Source organism: Rhea americana, unplaced genomic scaffold, assembly GCF_003343005.1.
Source record: "Rhea americana isolate MKP2758 unplaced genomic scaffold, rheAme1 scaffold_117, whole genome shotgun sequence".
Taxonomy (NCBI): Eukaryota; Metazoa; Chordata; class Aves; order Rheiformes; family Rheidae; genus Rhea; species Rhea americana.
The window spans coordinates 2,845,452-2,860,562 of NW_028185228.1; the positions used below are offsets into that span (position 1 = coordinate 2,845,452).

The 15,111-nt window shown below is 39.3% G+C and overlaps 1 protein-coding gene across 1 annotated transcript in view; it reads left to right on the top strand.

Annotated features, from left to right (window-relative positions):
• Nucleotides 1-14,683, top strand: part of CLVS2 (clavesin 2) — a 56,562-nt gene extending 41,879 nt beyond the window's left edge. The window contains exons 3-5 of the mRNA XM_085318438.1: nucleotides 6,031-6,141; nucleotides 9,954-10,174; nucleotides 14,414-14,683. Coding sequence (XP_085174564.1) covers nucleotides 6,031-6,141; nucleotides 9,954-10,174; nucleotides 14,414-14,501 — 420 coding nt within the window. The 3' untranslated portion in view covers nucleotides 14,502-14,683. The remainder of the gene's footprint in view (nucleotides 1-6,030; nucleotides 6,142-9,953; nucleotides 10,175-14,413) is intronic.
• Nucleotides 14,684-15,111: the final 428 nt, after the last annotated feature.

Genomic DNA, 15,111 nt, shown 5'->3' on the forward strand with positions numbered 1-15,111 from the left:
CTAGCAGTAATTGTCTAAGATAAACTATAATTAAACTTCTTTTCTATCTTTACTTAAGCAAGTTGTTAAGCTCCAGACCTTCAAGATCTTGGGCTGGGTGACAAAGAGGTCCTAAAGTGAAGTCTTCTGCTGTTACAGACAACCTGAAGCTCAGCTCCATTGTAATTTAATAATCTTTATCTCAAAAGACGTTAGGTTGTTTATCCCCTGCCCCAAGCTGGTTGGATGTTTGATAATTAGTAGCTCTCTACCAATTTCCAGTCTAATTGTGTTCATAGTGAACTTTTTCTCATTTGTTCTATGGTCAGTGTTGTCCCTTGTTTTGAATGGGTCTTTCTTCACCTAGCACTTAATTCTCCCTAATGTGTTTATAGGTTGCATCTGCCTACCACTATTTGTATTGCTAAACTGAAAAATCCATATTCTTTTAAACTCACAGATACACTTTTCAGTCTCTTTATTAGCCTACCATACTGCTGGACACAGTTCTGGTTTGACTTCATCTCTTGAACACAGTCTCAACATGCAAGATATTGTATGCTGCTTAATTTTGAGATATTACAATTATCCTGTCATACAGGGACTCCTGCAGGAAGTTTAGCATTATAAATGCTTGGCTCTTGAATATATTCCATGAAATTTAGGATTTGGGAGCAAGTCTTAGGCTTTCTTTTCTAGTGTGGATAGCAGTGGCTATTGGTTCCTCAAATCCATCAAACTTTGTAGTACTAAGGAACTGAAATATTCCTTAGGTAACATATTAACATTTCCTGAAAATTCTAATCAGAGCTTTTCTTTCTCTGATTTTCTGTAGTTTCCTATTTAACATGTCCAAAATTATAGTCACACCGCAACTTGTATCAGACAGAATGTTCCAGTGTCTTTSTAGTGGAGATTTCCATTATGAAGATACTGTTTTGGTTCATCATAATTGATTAGTTCATAGATATTGATTTTTTTTTCTCCTTGAAATGATGACTTTTTTGAATAGCTAGAGGAGATATGAACTTATCTTCAGGAGTAACTTTTAAGTGACATTTAAGCTATTAATAATTTAATATGCTCTCTTCGAACTTGTAATTTTTGTTATGAGGGTACAATTTTCACAGTTTTGCCGCTGTAGCCTCTTGACTTTGCCAGATGCCAAGGCCAGTATTCATCACAGCACTCACATGCAGACTTTAAGTACAGCGTATGAGTACATTCATCTGTTTGTCTAGACAGTCCATTGAAGGATGCCTCAAGACTGTCCTCAAAATCATTTCACTGCTCTCAAGGACAGCAAATATGACCTCAGAGTGTATGTGACACCACAAGACCTATTCTAGCAGTATAGCATGTACTGTTTGTAAGTATGTTAGGATGGGGCAAGATGTGCCCCCAMAGACTGTTTGCAGGTAGTCTGCAATATGGTTGTGAAGCCCTGAGGTAGCTGCAATGTCAATGCATCTTTGGGCATACAGAGGTCCCAGCAGTTTTTAAAGCTCTGCTTTTAAGAGCTATGCAAAGTTGATTTCAACACTGATTTCAGCTGGAGGATTTAATTAGATGCAGACTTAAAAGCCCAGCACAGGGGACTCAAGGAATGGAGAATACTATAGACTTTAAGAAGTGCTTTTATTTTTCACATTTGATAAAGATGATAAAGGTCAGTCATGGTCATTTTTGTTACTTCTTACTGGGATAAGAATTCTGACAGCAGTAAGAATACTCGCACTGACTTTCACTGGGAATTGGGACTGCCTAACTGTCCTACATACTGTAAGATACCATATATTGTCTTTGCTGATATTGACTGTACTGTGAGAATATCTACAGGCCTCAGCTGAGAGTGGGGCCCTCTGTAAGGCTCTCAGAGCTTCCTTAGATCATGGTAGGGCTGAGAGCAGGATGGGACAGGGTGCTCAGTGGGTGGAAACTTGACTTCTTGGTGTGTGCCACAGACTACAAGCAGTAGGTAGCAGCTGGCTCCTTGGACAGGAAGCTTGTGGAGAAAGGTCGTGTAAATTATGTGAGGCAGAGAACAGCTGTTCTCTGAGTGTGCAGAACCTTATGTTTGGAGTTGGAAACCTGGGAAGATGATTTGTTTGGGATCATTCTCCTTAGTGGATTCATAGACTTTAGAGGACAGGTTAGTTATTAACATACTATTAGTCACCTAGTATTCAAACAATAGTGTAGGGTTCTACCTTTCCCTTGCTAGCACACTGTTAACTGTTACTTGTAAGCCTTGTATGATGAGGGCTATAGGACTTAATTATAGCTGCCTGCTTGACTGTGTCTGTGCAATGGCCACGTCCCAAGCTGTGTTCATCTGCAGCATGGTTTGTTTTCTTCTGTGTAGTCAGAGTTTGTGGTGTATGCTGAAAAATCCGTATACCATATATGTGTAGTTAGTTAGATGAGATGCGTTCTTTTTAGTGCTTCGGTAATGCCCCATTAGACTTACTACGTTTTCTGTAAAGTGCATTGCTTACTTCATGGCTTATCTCTGTTTCTTTACCATTTTCTGGCATGGGGTTGTTTTTACATAGAATTCACATAATACATTCACGTGCTTTTTTGTTGAAGTGCAATATGTCTGCAGAGGCAGTTGTGACTACCACCAAGCCTGTGACTTAGTCTACATAAAAACACAACAATCAGTATTTGTAATAAATTCTTACCTGCTGTTTGTGTAGGATGGCCATCTGTTTGACAAATCCCAGTGTAGAAGTCTGTTATATCTGAGAAGAGAAAGACAACCTGTTTCTCCGGCAGCTGTAGCTGCTTATTCTACCTCTTTATTTTCACACCACGTGCTCAGTTCTATTAGACTGAGTTTGGATCATTTGGGAGCTTTTGACTTCTAGGCCAAGCACTGTTGATAATGCTGGATCATTTTGACCACTCCATCTCTTTCAGTATCTCAGTTCTGGGGTTTCCCAATTAGGGTTTCCCAATTACAGCTTGTATTTTAGGAAGTGCTTCTCAGTTCAGTCACCCAAATTGCTACAAACTCAACATTGTTAGCCAGTTTTTGAAAATGCCTTTAGAATTGCTGAAACTGAGACAACCTATCTTGTATTAAGTGATATCTCCTATCTGAGGATCATTCCACGTATATCCATGTAAATGGCTTTCAAGATGCAGAAATAGATAGTGGAAGTGCCAAAAGCTCCTTTCTAAAGATACTTCTTTTGTCTGCAAGAAATATAATACTTTCATAAATATTTTCCAAAAAGTATCAACAAGTCATCCATTTTGAGCACATGGTGGAATACAGACAGCTTTGGCTGTGTGTTCTGAATCAGTGTGTGTACATGACTGTCTTACCTTTTAGGATCATCTCATTCACAAATTGGCCTCAATTTGTATGATATACATTTTCTGAGCAATGAAAAACAAGCATTTCATAACCCTGTGTCTTGTGTGTGTAATTTTGGGAGCATTTATATTAATTTAAAAGCTTATACAATCACGAAAGAAGGCATTATCTAATATTAGGCATGGCTTGTTTACTTTGATGTCATCTATATTGCATAAATTATAAAAAGTGTTTGACCACCAAGAGGCTTAGCACAGTTTACATTCCAGCATTAATTCTGAAGATATCTTCGAAGACATTCAGATAAAATTAGCAAAAGATGCCTTCTGCCACTCTAGGGTACGCTTTATTTTTGCTCAGAATACGGAGCATGCTGCACTGCACTTTGCTAGAGCAGCAGCCTGAACAGATTAAATAAATACAACACTCTGTGGATGAATGGTATCTCCTGCAACTAAAGGTTAAGATGTCATTCAATGATTTATCTTTCCTAATGGATTTGTTGGGTTCTTCTGACAGGGACATAATTTACTACCTTTCGTACATCAGAGGTTGTGTTCTCAAAATGGTGTTTGAGGATTTATGATACTGAAGTAGCTGAATTACATATGAAATTATCAACCGTTCTGTTGGACATTTAGTCAGTCATGTCAGGATCTAGGTATTTAGCAAAAAAGGGCTTCTGTAAGCCCTTTCAATAGTATTGTTTTATTTCAGAGCTGTTGTTAATCAAATGTTTCTGGAGAAAATCTGTAAAATAGACTGCTAATTGCATTGAGTGCTGTGCTGTGGCCAGCCAGATGTCAGGGGTGTCTGTTGTAGATGTCACCCTCTCTGTAGAATGTTATTGAAGTATTGCTTCCTTAATGGAAAATATTTCATCTGGCAGTCTAACTAGGTTTTGCAGTATGGGGACAGGTGATACCCTCCCAGTAGAAGAGGTCAAAGAGAGAAAGGATAAAGAAAATACCATATTAGTATACAGGTAGACTGAGATTTTGGAAAACTAAGTGTGTATATGTCTACAAGCGTGAGTGTGACCCAAGGCATATGTATACATACAAGAATTACATCTTCCTTTTGATTTTGCAGTTTTCAGTCATGACATGTTGCTTGTRTATGGATAAGACTGATGGAAAGACTGCCTGGGTTAGGAACGTCTGCCATTATTTGAATGGTTCTTTTGGAAGGAGCAAGTAGCCTCTTCRTTATTCCCACAGTACTGTACATACTCACAGAACTAAGGAAGTTTCTTGGTATGTGCACATTGTGTCAGAGCATATTCCTATCTGGAAACATTTCGTTAAAGATTTCCGTCCAACAGTTCCTCTCTTCCTGATTTGAGAGTTCTTGATTGATTGTCGTAGCTTGTGATTTTTCTTGGCTTGGCTTCTTCTTTTACCTTGTGCTGCATGTCCTTAAATCAGTATGCTTCAAATGGCCTAAGGGTCTAGACTGTGGGATGCTTCCTTATGGCCTGCTGTCTTGTCTCCAGAGGAGACAAAAATGTGTCTGTTTGCGRAGTGCCCTGAGTAAACATTTGATTGTCTCCTTCTGAGCTTCTGATCRCACTAACATAGACCCAGAGCTGCCTCTGTTGCATCCACACAAGGGGAGGAGATGAAACTGGGAAGCATATCCTCTTCTGCACTCGCATTGTCAGGCAGGGAGATGGGAATTTCTTCTGCTGTGAGGAAATCTGGTTTTGATATAAGTGACTACCACGGTTGCCTAGGCTGGATGACCTATCAAATAGCGATTCAAATGAAAGTCATTCATTTARTGAATCTGTGTACCTAAACACCAGAAAGGTTCTGACATAGTGTCTGAAAATGAGAGATGTGTCAGGTTATACACCTCTTTACACGTCTTGCTTTGCCCAGCACTGTAAATCCAGGCAACTTATTGCATTATTCRGACATATGATCAGTCAGGCAAAGACATACAATGAAATTGATAATAGTATGAATGAGTGATTGCATGATGAGTGGCTGTACTCCTCAAACTACCAAACCATTTGACGTATTCTGCTGACTTTTAGAAACTGAAAATACAGATCAGAGTCTTTGTTAGTGAGTTRTCTTCCCCTTTTGTTTTTTAACAAGAAAAAGAAAAGGTCATTGCTTCGTTGGAGATGTTCTGTCCTTAAATTCAAGCTCTGAAAAGGTCTATGACTCTGCAAGCAGAATTACTGTCATCAGTATTGCATAACAATAATGTTTAATGCATTCTCCATTTTATGAAAATGAATAATATTGGAAACATTTTAAAATTAATGTAGATTTGCCATTGCTTTTTTAAGATGGAAACAAGAGGGACACTTCTAGTGTTCTTTAGTGACAATAGAAGACATAAAATTATGCTATAGGAGGACTACTGTTAAAAACAAATAAAATTCCGTAGAGGTGAGAAGGAGAAAAATACATTTCATAGGTGAATAATGTGCAAATCATAAACATTTAAAGCATATCTGGAGACTGGAATTATTAGAATGCTACAGTTGTTTCAGTGTACTTCATAAACAATCTGTTCAGTGCGTGGGATATGTCAATACCTAGACATGGAAAGTTGAAACTGCACTGAGAGAACACAGTTTTGAAGAATGTTTCTTCTCCTTTCGGTTTGATTATAAAAATGAAGGTATTCAGAAAAAAAATCTGATGCATGTACAACTTCAGTTAAGAGTCTACTCACATTGTGTGTATTTGTTTTGTGACATATAGGACAGTTTTCCTGCTCGGTTTGGAGGAATACATTTCGTCAATCAGCCGTGGTATATCCATGCCCTCTACACAGTTATACGGCCCTTTTTAAAGGAGAAGACACGGAAAAGGGTATTATTCTGTTTAATTTTCCATTATCAACTATTTATACCCAGCAGATGTGGCATGCTGTAGCAAAGTAGATACAATATCTCAGTTTGTTACTGGTCCAATGTATTTAAGTATGTCTGCATTGTGAAGAGTATCTTCATCTGTTTTAGAAAAATAAATAATTTTATTCTTCAAGGACACAGCCAAGCAGTGCATGTAAATATATTTTTTAATTATAAGCATATGTTTCTTTTTGGGTTACATAAAAATTGTCAACATTACAATTCCCATAAGAAAGTCATAATYGTAAAATATTAAAATTGTCCATCTTTCTTTTAAGAACAAAGATAGTGAGTACTAAGTCCTTTCTTAATGTGATTTCCTTGACATTAGTATGAACTAAAAGACACAGCTGGTACAGAGTAGTTTGAAAATACTGTTTTTGAATGAAAAGCCTATAGAAGGATATTTGTGCACATGCATCTGTGCACAAGCACCAGCAGTTTCTGAGATGTTGCTTAATTTGCAACATTTACATCAATGCAATTAAATTAGAACTTGGTGGTGAGAGCACATAGAATGATATTATTTCTGTAACAGGAAATTTGTTATCCAGGAAAGCCCAATCAGCATCATACACAAAGCCACTACAAAGAATAGGACAGTCTTGTTTTTTACAGGATCAGCTCACTAAGGAGCTCTGTGTTTTTTCTCTCTTCAAACACAGTCTACAAGGCCATAGTGATCCTTGGTGTTTAGCTGTTTTTTACCGGCAGATGATGCTTGAGAGACCTCTGGTACTTACAGATTTTGAACTATAGATCACAAAGCCTTTTATGTAATATCTGTTATAAATATGCGAACAAAGCCCTTTTTTGCAGGATTCCATTGACTACAGCTTCAGTGAAGGAACATTTTAGTGCCAGATACGCTTGAAGCCTATTTAAGTCAAGTGCTGTGTATGTATAACCGAAGAGTAAAGCACAGCCCATGGATATGTTATAAGATTAGAAATAAGGGACAAGGTGGTTGAATATGGGTGCTTAGCGGTTAGGCATCTACATTTTTATTTAGACACCTGAATCAGTAGCTTATATTTTCATAAATTCTGACTTTCTACAGAAGGTTTTGTCAATATTGAATAATATACTGAATAATAATAACTATAAAAAGTAGGTCAAGTGGTTAAATTTGGATGCAGAGTCCAAAATTTAATGTCAAAATGTGAAAGCTGTGTTCRGCATATATAGTATAGAATCAAATTTGAAAAAAAACTAAAATAAATTATTGTGAAAAAAATCAGAATTCTCTTCAAAATTTCATTTGGCTCATTATTAATCTTTTGAGTTTATGCTGAATTATTTTGTATTATTTAAATATGAGATATTTACAACTAATAACTATATTCAGATAAAGTAGTACTAGGCATTTATCCAGGCATTATACTACGCATTTTACTAGGCATAAAAATATTACTAAAAAAAAAGAAACATTCCATCTGAAAGGCACTATAAAACAAATTATTTTTGCCATTGATATCTGTTATTTCACACAACAGTAGGTCCTTTCCAAGCCGGAAGGACAGTTATTGGGTTTGCATTTTCATATAAAGCTTCCTTATCTCCACAGCTAATTGGAAAATCAGCTGAAATAAACACATATTTGGTCTTTTGTCTTTCTTCCCTTTGAATTGAACTCGTAGTAAATTATTCTAGGGGTAGAACTATCTGGAGAAGCCATTGCAGGGTAAAATGTGATTGAGTTGGCAGCACTCCAGCAGCTCGGTGATATCTCTCTGTGTGTAGCTCGTACTCTGTAGTGAATAAGCTGCTACAAGGCAGCATCGTACCTTGCCTTGCTGGCTGCTTCTGTACGAACAAATTAAAGGGGACTGGGCATTGGCTTGAGCCCTGGTTTGTGACCATTTRTCCTGTGTGGTTACGGGCCAGCCTCTGGCAGGGTACCGCCCTGTGCCAGCCTGTACTTTTTTAGACATGGCCCAGGAACAGTTCAGGGTATAAACAGACCGGTGAACACTATGATGACATGAGCCCGCTCTGGAGATGAAGAGAGTTTAACCAAATGGGTGTGAACTGTGCCGTGGCAATTGCTCTGTGCCAGAGAATGAGAACTGGCCTGTTTTATTTGCTAGCATAGAAGTAGCCACTGYGATTTATCTGTGCAGCCATAGAATCATAGAATCAGTAAGGTTGGAAGGGACCTCTGGAGATCATCTAGTCCAACATCCCTGCACCAGCARAGTCACCTAGGGCACGTTAGGCAGGGTTGCATCCAGGTGGGCCTTGAATATCTCCAGAGAAGGAGACATATCTCCAGAGAAGGAGACAATAACCTACAAGAAGTGTTTCCTCTTTGTGGAAGGTCTGCAGGTCCCTCATATCAGTGGAAGGAGACTTTCCCTCAGGGCTCAGTACTGGGTCCCATCCTGTTCAACTTTTTCATCAATGACCTGGATGAGGGGATGGAGTGCCTCCTCAGCAAGTTTGCTGAGGATACCAAGCTGGGAGGAAGGGCTGACACACCTGAGGGCTGTGCTGCCATTCAGAGAGACCTGGACAGGCTGGAGAGCTGGGCGGAGAGGAACCTCCTGAGCTTCAACAAGGGCAAGTGCAGAGTCCTGGACCTAGGGAGGAATAACCCTAGGCAGCAGTACAAGCTGGGGGCTGACCTTCTGGAGAGCAGCTCTGCAGAGAAGGACTCGGGAGTGCTGGTGGATGACAAGTTGACCATGAGCCAGCAATATGCTCTTGTGGCCAGGAAGGCCAATGGTCTCCTGGGGTGCATTAGGAAGAGTGTTGCCAGCAGGTGGAGGGAGGTGATSCTGCCCCTCTCCTCAGCCCTGGGGAGGCCTCATCTCGAGTCCTGTGTCCAGTTCTGGGCTCCCCAGGACAAGAGAGACGTGGAGCTACTGGAGAGAGTCCAGTGAAGGTCTACAAAGATGATCAGAGGAGCTGGAGCACCTGCCCTGTGAGGAACGGCTGCGAGAGCTGGGCCTCTTCAGCGTGGGGAAGAGAAGACTGAGGGGGGATCTTATCAATGTGTACAAGTACCTGAAGGGAGGGTGTCAAGGGGCTGGGGACAAACTCTTTTCAGTTGTCCCGCGTGACAGGACAAGAGTCAATGGGCAGAAATTGAAGCACAGGAAGTTCCGCCTGAGCGTGAGGGGGAATTTCTTCCCTGTAAGAGTGACGGAGCCCTGGACCAGGTTGCCCAGAGAGGTTGTGGAGTCTCCTTCTGTGGAGATCTTCAAGGCCCGCCTGCATGCAGCCCTGTCTAACATGCTGTAGGTGACCGTGCTGAGCAGGGAGGTTGGACTGGATTATCTCCAGAGGTCCCTTCCAACCTTACTGATTCTATGATTTATCTTATTTATAGAATTCATGGTTGGATGCTGAGAGTCAACATATACTCCTTAATGTATATATCAAATGTTAATTTTATTTATTTACTTTATTTCATTTTTTGCTTTATTTTACTTTATTAGAAAAAACAAATATCATAAAAGAAAGGCAATATCTCTGTCTAATTACTGTCTGTCTAGCTCTGACATTAGTTCTCACCCTCCTTACGCCCCTGGTTCTGCAAACRTTTGAAGCTATTTATATTTAAAACAATCATGTGTTTGCAGGGCTGTGAATGTAGACTGGCCGTACTGAAGGTATATGCAACATCTGTCTTGGATGACTAACTCTGTATGCCCAACACAGACAGAATATTCATACCACACAATATCCTGTGATAATGATGACATAATTTGGGCTTTGATGGTTTGTGTGATACTGCTTTGTTTTTACCTCCGTGTGTATATACAGATATTCCTACATGGAAATAACCTCAACAGTCTGCATCAGCTAATACATCCTGAGATCCTACCCTCAGAGTTTGGAGGAATGTTGCCCCCCTACGACATGGGGACTTGGGCGAGAACACTGCTAGACCATGAATATGATGATGACAGTGAATGCAATGCTGACTCCTACAACACTCCTGCAAAAGATATAGACAAGGACCTTTCTCCCAAATCCATGAAAAGGTGGGTTAAAACTACTGAGGTCTTCTAGTACTGCCGTGAGGTTAATGTTTGCCTTCCTCCTTTTTATGTTTTATGAAGCTATAGGCAGTTTCCTCAGTTTATTTTTTAGAAGATTTTTTAAAAGATCTCTGTTAATTATAGCCCATAGTATTGATTATTACCCATGTGGGTTGTGAGCTCAATATGATGAATTCGGTGATTTCAATATTTCATTCAGGTAATGTATACAATATTGTTTTCAGAACAAGCTAGTGTCCTGCCTTAGCTTACAAAAAACATTAGGGAGCCAGTGCTGGCTGGAGTGAGCCTTAGGGCTAAAGATAAAATAGGTCTAATTGTCCAGCCAGGTAGTAGTGATGATTCTTACCTTTTCCCATCTCATAACCCAGTGCCGGCTATCCACCAGCCTGTGAGTGCCAGGGTATTACAGCACCTGACCTTTCAGTCACAGTTACTGCACACAGCATGAGAAAAAGTGATGAGGAAAAACAGCACAAGAATCCATACAAATTGTTGTACTCAGATGTGATAAACATCTTCACAGTCTGATACTCTTCTTTTTGAGAAAACACAGTATAATTGCTTGCTGCATTTTGCCATTCTAAATCAGATAAAGTATAGGGAGAGATTTCTTGCCTCTATAAGGACTGGAAAAAGTGAGGTGATTCACACGGCAGTGGTGAATCTGGTCTGACCTTGCGAGGGAGGTAGAAGAGAAAAGGGGAAATGTCGCGAAGAGGGAGATACAAGGGTTGAGCAAAGCAGCAAAAGTCAGAGTTCAGCTCATAACTGACTAGGTCTGGCAATGAATCTGGGAGGTCATACAGAGCAGAAAGCCTTTAAATGAAGTCAGACTACAATAGCTTGAAAATTCAGTTTCAGGAGATGACATTTGATGCAGAAGGGAGAAGAGTTTTGGAACATAATGTATGAAAAGTGGGAAATAGGAAGAGACTGRCTGGGAATGAGAAGTTAAAAAAGGTCCTGAATACATATGTCAAAGTTGCATTTAACAACAGGAATGGAGAAAATAGGTCAGTGAAGAGCCTGGGGGAGGGGAGAGAGTGAGCAATACATTTATATATGATTTGCACATAACACAAGAATTATGAGACACTGGGGAATTTATCCTGGAGAGAAGAGTAGAATACGGTCCCAAAATGAAGTCATGGGAGGAAAACAGGCTCATCCACAGAGGCAATAAGAAAACATGAGAAGGCCAGTAACGAGACTCTTGGAGGCAGATTTTCCAGACCAGCTTGGAGAAGTGTATTAATTGTAAAAAGCTTTGTAGGGGATTGACTACATTCTTCATTCTTTATCAAAGCAGAAGACATTTACCTATTTTCTTCTCATTTAACCAACACCTGAAAAACCTTTCATGTGGACTTGTACTTCAATGTTAACTTCAAATTGATCTTCAGCTTATTGCTTGATAGTCTTTATCTTTGGGTTAGCTGGCACAGCAGGAGACATAGCAGAAAACAAACATATTGAAAATTATATCTAAATAATATTCAGTTGAATGGCCTCACCTTCTATACAGATTCTCACATTTTGAGATAATGTATCCGCCTTGTCTGCTGGAATCCTGCTTCTGAGCTGTTATATCTAAAGAGGTACAGAGTAGACTTACTCTGCTAGTACCACGTAGAAGGGAATAATAAGRYGCTGATAATAATAATAATAATAATTTGCTTAACTTCATAGATTAAATTTCATAGGGGTCTAGCACGCCTCCAAMAATTATCTTATTTAATTTGGCTTTCCATTTTAGAATCAGTTTACTGCTCTGAAAGAGTACCCTTATACCAAAATCCTGTTAAGAATTCACTTCATCATTACTCATTTTGCCTAAATGTGGATCAATGAAATTCCTAGTATATCCTCCAGATCTCCTGGACCTTTTATTGAGTTGGAGGAGTCCTCTTCCTTGAAAAGGTGGCTGATGCTGGGAGGACCTGGTGCTGCGTATGACGGGGGCCTCTGAGGGGTGTGTGTTCACACCGTACGGCACAGTTGCAGCACAGTTATTTAGATGGAGGCTGTGTCCACCTTTGGCTTTCATGGTTAAGGCAAAGAAGTGGAGCTCTGGTGATCAGGACCCTGTTTGCAGCTAACCACAGCTGGATCACTTTTTAAACATCTGTGTTTGGCTTTGGCTCCTCATCTCTAAAATGGGAATTAGTAGTACAGCTCTGTCACACTGTGATTTGTGAGAATTTCTTCAGTATKGTCTGTAAAATTGATTCGGAGACGTAGATAAAAGGTGCTATAGACTTACACAAATGTTTTTCTTTTTACATAGGTTAATCCATGAATTACTGCTGCACAGAATGCAATATGATAATAAAACTTGATTTAATACTGAYTGAAAACTGTCTTCCCCATTCTGCAAGGCATCTGGGCTCCTGAGCTTAGGAGCTTGGATTTGATTAGTTAAAATCTGCCTTAGAATTTGGAGTTTGGAAGCCCTAGGAATTTATGAGCAAAACTGCCATACTGGGAATTTGAGACCACRTTTGCAGCCTTCCTCTCAGTTCAGCAGATGAGAACTCCTGGACACTTTGGATGCTGAGATATTAGCAGCCTAGGAAAAGAGATTTCAATCTCCTATTAGTACTTACATTCAACTGGGAATTCTTTGAAATTAGTCTGCTCCCACAGCTTTTTTTAATCCTGATGAACTGAATTTTCCAAGAGTACAGCTTTCCATTAGCAAATTTTCAGTCAGCTTTGCATTAGYACAGTACATTGTGCCGTTAAAAAAAATTTTTTTTAATTCAGTGGGTTCACTTTCTGCCTGAGGAATTGACCAATATTCTAGATGAGGCTTATTGCACAGTATTAATTTTTTAAAAAATAATTATGTTTATCACAAGAGAGATCATCAGATTTTTAAAGCCAATTTTCTTGATTTTTGCCATTAATAAGAAAGAGAAGTATGCCATTAATAAGAAAGAATAGTATGTGATATTAGAAAATATCCTTGGATTTAAAGCTTTCACCCACGATTTAATTCAGATATTTTTCCTCAGTTTTGTTTTTAAAGTTTTTATTTATTTATTTATTTTGGAGATAGACCAGATTGTCTCCTGCTATCAGCCTCATTCATTGGTTTCAGTGTACRGTGCCATTTTCTGAGAGAGGAATTGGCCCTGTAAGTTTATCTTATGAGAGAGGTCAGAATTGATAAATGTTTTGTCTCTCCGCTGTAGYCCTGCAAAACACCAATTAGTAGTAATGCTACAGCCACTTACAGTGGGCTTCCTATGACTGAAGATAAATACCTACATTGTAGAGATGAACACATGCTTCTAGCTGTCTCAAATCCTCTTTACAGAAATGGAGAGAAATAAATATTTCTAGCATCTGAGTCATCTCGCTCTAAAGGAGACATCTAACAAAGGTTGCAGGTACTATAGCCTAAAAATGTCTGCTTTTTTGACAAGCTAAGGCATAGGTGAGGTGAATCCTCTTCTTAACACTTCAAACTTTTTTTTTTTAATGGAGCAGTTTGATTTTGCTGAAAATTGTATCTGAAACTGTATCTTACTCACACACGGCAGTTGCAGGGAATTATAGTACCAGTCTCACAGTGCTGTACTGAATCAGAGGATCTTAAAATTTTTACAATCCTCAATGAATTTACCCTTACCATCCATCTGGGCTGTGTGTAGTTAAGCTGATAAGTGCATTTGACAGACGTGTCCGCTGCTCCAGAAATCCTGCTGGCCATGGCAGGGTTCCCCAGGGTTGGCTTAGCAGCATGCGCTGCTGCATTTAAGTGCTGTTCAGGAGAGGAGCAACTTGTGCTTCCAGCTAACATGTCACTAATTGCRACATGCCATTAGCCAGCTGGGTTGCTGAATTATACCTTCTTTACCATATAGCCCTCTGGTCAAGAGGGTCAATGCTTAGGACACTACAAAAGACAGCTTAGTTTGCCCTCTATTTTATGTACTGAGGATGTATCCTGCTTCACCATTTCCATGAAAAAAAAGAAAATCCCTGTATTCCACCTTTTGCCTCTATCCACAAACTAGCACAGAGACTGTTAAAGCAATGTAAGCATTTCATGAGGGTATTTTCTGACCATTTGCTACGATCAGATGCTCAGGGTGCCCGTACTATTATTTTTAAGCCCTGRCAAAAATGAAAATAAACAAAAGAGAGCTGACGTTTACCCTCATTTGACTTGATCTGGAAATGTCAAATAAGCGTGTTATCCTTCTGCAGGTCTCAATCAGTTGTGGATCCCGGAGTGCTAAAACGCATGGATAAGAATGAGGAAGAAAACATGCAGCCTTTGCTTTCACTTGACTAACAGTTCCTGAGCATCGAAGATGAACTGAGGTGGAAGGCACTGCCTCTTAGCAGCAAGCAAACCATTGGGAAAGAATGTACCAGCTGGAAGCCTATTTATTCATGTTAATGTAGCATAATGGAAGCAGGCAGCAGGTTTTACCATTCTGCCTGAATTCTGGATGCCCTGGGGTGAAAAAAGAAGAGAGAGAAGAAAAAAAAAAAAAAAAAATAAAAAAAAAAAAAAAAAGAAAAGAAAAGAAAAGAAAGGAAAAAGAGGAAACAATAATTTATTCTGTAAGTGCCAACTTGTTTGTAAATACAATATAACCATCCACTTTGAATTTGTAAGTTATGGTAAGCAAATACTATGGAAATGAATGACTATTAAATATGCCAGTGAAATGCACCATAAAAACAAGAAGAAAACAAGCACTCACAAAAACACACACAAACACACATTCACACATAGAAACGCATACCGGACAAAGAAAAATATCAAAGCCAATTAAAGGTTGTACTTCTTATAGGAAGCCATATTGCAGCCATCATATTGACTGCTGTTTTGTTTTCTCTCTGCAATGCTCATGTAGTGTGCAAAGATAAAGAAGGAATGTAAGAACCTGGAGATG